General features: G+C 39.6%; 1 protein-coding gene across 3 annotated transcripts in view; it reads right to left on the minus strand.

Annotated features, from left to right (window-relative positions):
- The window catches only part of LOC137998263 (uncharacterized), an 87,876-nt gene that overhangs the window by 43,980 nt on the left and 41,396 nt on the right, over positions 1-2,500 (minus strand). For all 3 annotated transcript variants that reach the window (XM_068844600.1, XM_068844599.1, XM_068844598.1), the window contains exon 8: positions 1,707-1,938. In XM_068844600.1, the coding sequence (XP_068700701.1) occupies positions 1,707-1,938 (232 nt within the window). The remainder of the gene's footprint in view (positions 1-1,706; positions 1,939-2,500) is intronic.

A 2,500-nucleotide genomic window follows, 5' to 3' on the forward strand; every position in this document is an offset into this window, starting at 1 on the left:
AAGATGATTGGGGGGTGGTTGGATTTGATGTTGACGTACTGTAACACGTTGTTTGCTTTCATGTATGGTATGTGCTTTCCCGTGTTTAGGTCTAGGGTGACATCAAGGAAATTGACCACTTTCTTGTTGGCTTCGATCGTAATTCGTAGGTCGTTCTCCTGGAATGTTTTGCAAATGTCCTTCTTCATATTTTCAATTTGCCTTGGTGTTCCTTTGACTATGCCCAATCCATCGTCTCTGTATAAGCCAAAGGATGACCTATGTTTTGCTTGTAACATACCACTAATTCACATGATTCTGCCCCATCGAAGCTCCCCATCGTTACATCGAAACCGTTGTTATTACCTTTCTTCCTCCAGGGCTCTTTTCCTTTGAATACTACTGTGCGTTTTGCGTGGATGATGATATCTTTCTCGCAATCTGGTATGGTGTTAAACTGCTTTGCGAAGTCAATAGCTTTTAATAGTAGCTTTTCTGTTATGGATGGATAAAATTCCACGATATCGAATCCAATGAAACATCCGTTCTGCCTTTCGGGGAATGATCTGAACCATTCTAGTACTTCTCTAGTGCTTTTCCACAGGTTTATTTCGGCTGCCTTTACTATGTTCTTTACCAATCTGTTTAGTATAACTTTGCTCACACGCCCTATTTCCGATTTCGTTGGACTTATTAATCTGCATGCCGGCGCGTTTGGGAAGTTTGGCTTGTGGTCTTTAAGGTTGATGAATACTTCTTTTTCTGCTAGACATTCTATACGATCTTCGAGTTTAAATTCTTTAGCAATTAGTCTTGCTTCTCTGTTGATGGAGAGTACTTCGCTCTCGCTCGTTTTCTTATAGGTTTTAGTGACGCTGGCTTCGACGAGCCCGTTGTACCTTCGCTGATCCATTTTGTAATAATTCGTTGTTTTATCTGCCTTAACGGTCAATTTTGCGTCGTCCTTTATTGTCTTCAAATCCTCATGCATTCTTTTTTGGAAGGCATTGGGCTTGTTCTTGAATTCGATGCTTTGGATCAGGTTCACCATCTGGAGATCAGTATTGAATGTACATTATTGAATCTTTTTTGTATAGATCTCTTGCGACGCGAGCCGCGTGAGGTGACAAAATCAATCCGAAACTGACCCGATAGCATGTTATAAGTCCAAGAGTGGCAGTGGCGCTTTATTCATTGCAAATATATTTATTATTCGACTGGCCAGTTTTTCTAGTATTCCTTTGTAGCTTTTTGTCGCTTATTTCTTTCCCACTCGTCACTTCACACCGAATGAAAACATAAACAAATGCGCGTAAAGCATCTCGGTACACATTGAGTCTTTAATCTTAATCCTAATGTTAATCTCAATTAATTAGGGGTAATACCGTTTTAGGCCTAAAATATATTTGATCTCAAAATCCAACCTTTGTCGGTTAGTATTCAATGTATGGTGGGGCCATACATGGTGTTTCGGTGTTTCGGTTCACCGTTTCCGGCGTTGTTTCTTGGTTTAGTAATGTCCTCTTTTGGGAAATGTACAAGCTGCATGCATAGCCAGGGTTCCAAATTTAGTAAAACAAAAAATGGTTCTTTGAAGTGTATTTTATTTAGAAGGTGACCACTTATTCACGGTATTAAATTATTAGGGATTTGGGAAACTTAATTTAGCCAGGGCTTAAACGGATCAGAAAGTTATAGACATTTATGACCATTGTATATTTTCTTACCTGGCAAATAAAAATATCCATAGGCATTAGAGTCATTCGTAGGTTGGCACTCTTTAAAGCTACCAGTTCCATGTTTTAAGGATAAACTGCCGGCGGAAAGGTAACCTTTCGGGGCAAGTATCTGAATGATTCCACCTGCTCCTCCGCCCACGCGTTGGAGACTGCTTTCAGCTGCAGAAGGTTGTGGATTTCCTCCATCAACAATGAGCCTTCCATTACTTTGGATTTCGACCTTGTCGAAAGGAAATAACATACTTTTTATACATAACTCTGAATCGAATTCTCATCATTCGAAAGATTAATGACAATCGATCTTAAAAACACGAAGATTTCGGCAGTCTCTGACTTTTATGAATAAACGGAAAGGCCATGATGTATTGTCAAAAGGAAGAAATCGATCACGTGCTAGGCAACCATAAAGGTGCATGTGATCGATCACCTTCTGTCAACTGAATGAACTACGGGAAACACAGGCAGCCCAAGCTCGGTGTACGATTTATAGACTTTGTATGGATAAATATGCTTAAAGCGCCCCTGTGACCAAAAAATCAATTCATATTTTTCTTTGGATTTCAAAACTTTGTTAACAAAACACTAAGTGACCCACGTTTTAAGCCTTGATTTCAAAAAGACACCTCTATTTTAACTGTAATTTTCCTATTTAATGGTCCGCCATTACTAACATTATGTTCTTGAGAGAGCTGGATCGAGGAGAAAATGACGTCAAAGGCTCACTAGTTTAAGAATGCAATACGTGTGTACGCCGCAGAATTAATATGCAGCACGGGGGTTTT

The sequence above is a fragment of the Montipora foliosa genome, chromosome 1, assembly GCF_036669935.1.
Source record: "Montipora foliosa isolate CH-2021 chromosome 1, ASM3666993v2, whole genome shotgun sequence".
In the NCBI taxonomy this organism is placed as follows: Eukaryota; Metazoa; Cnidaria; class Anthozoa; order Scleractinia; family Acroporidae; genus Montipora; species Montipora foliosa.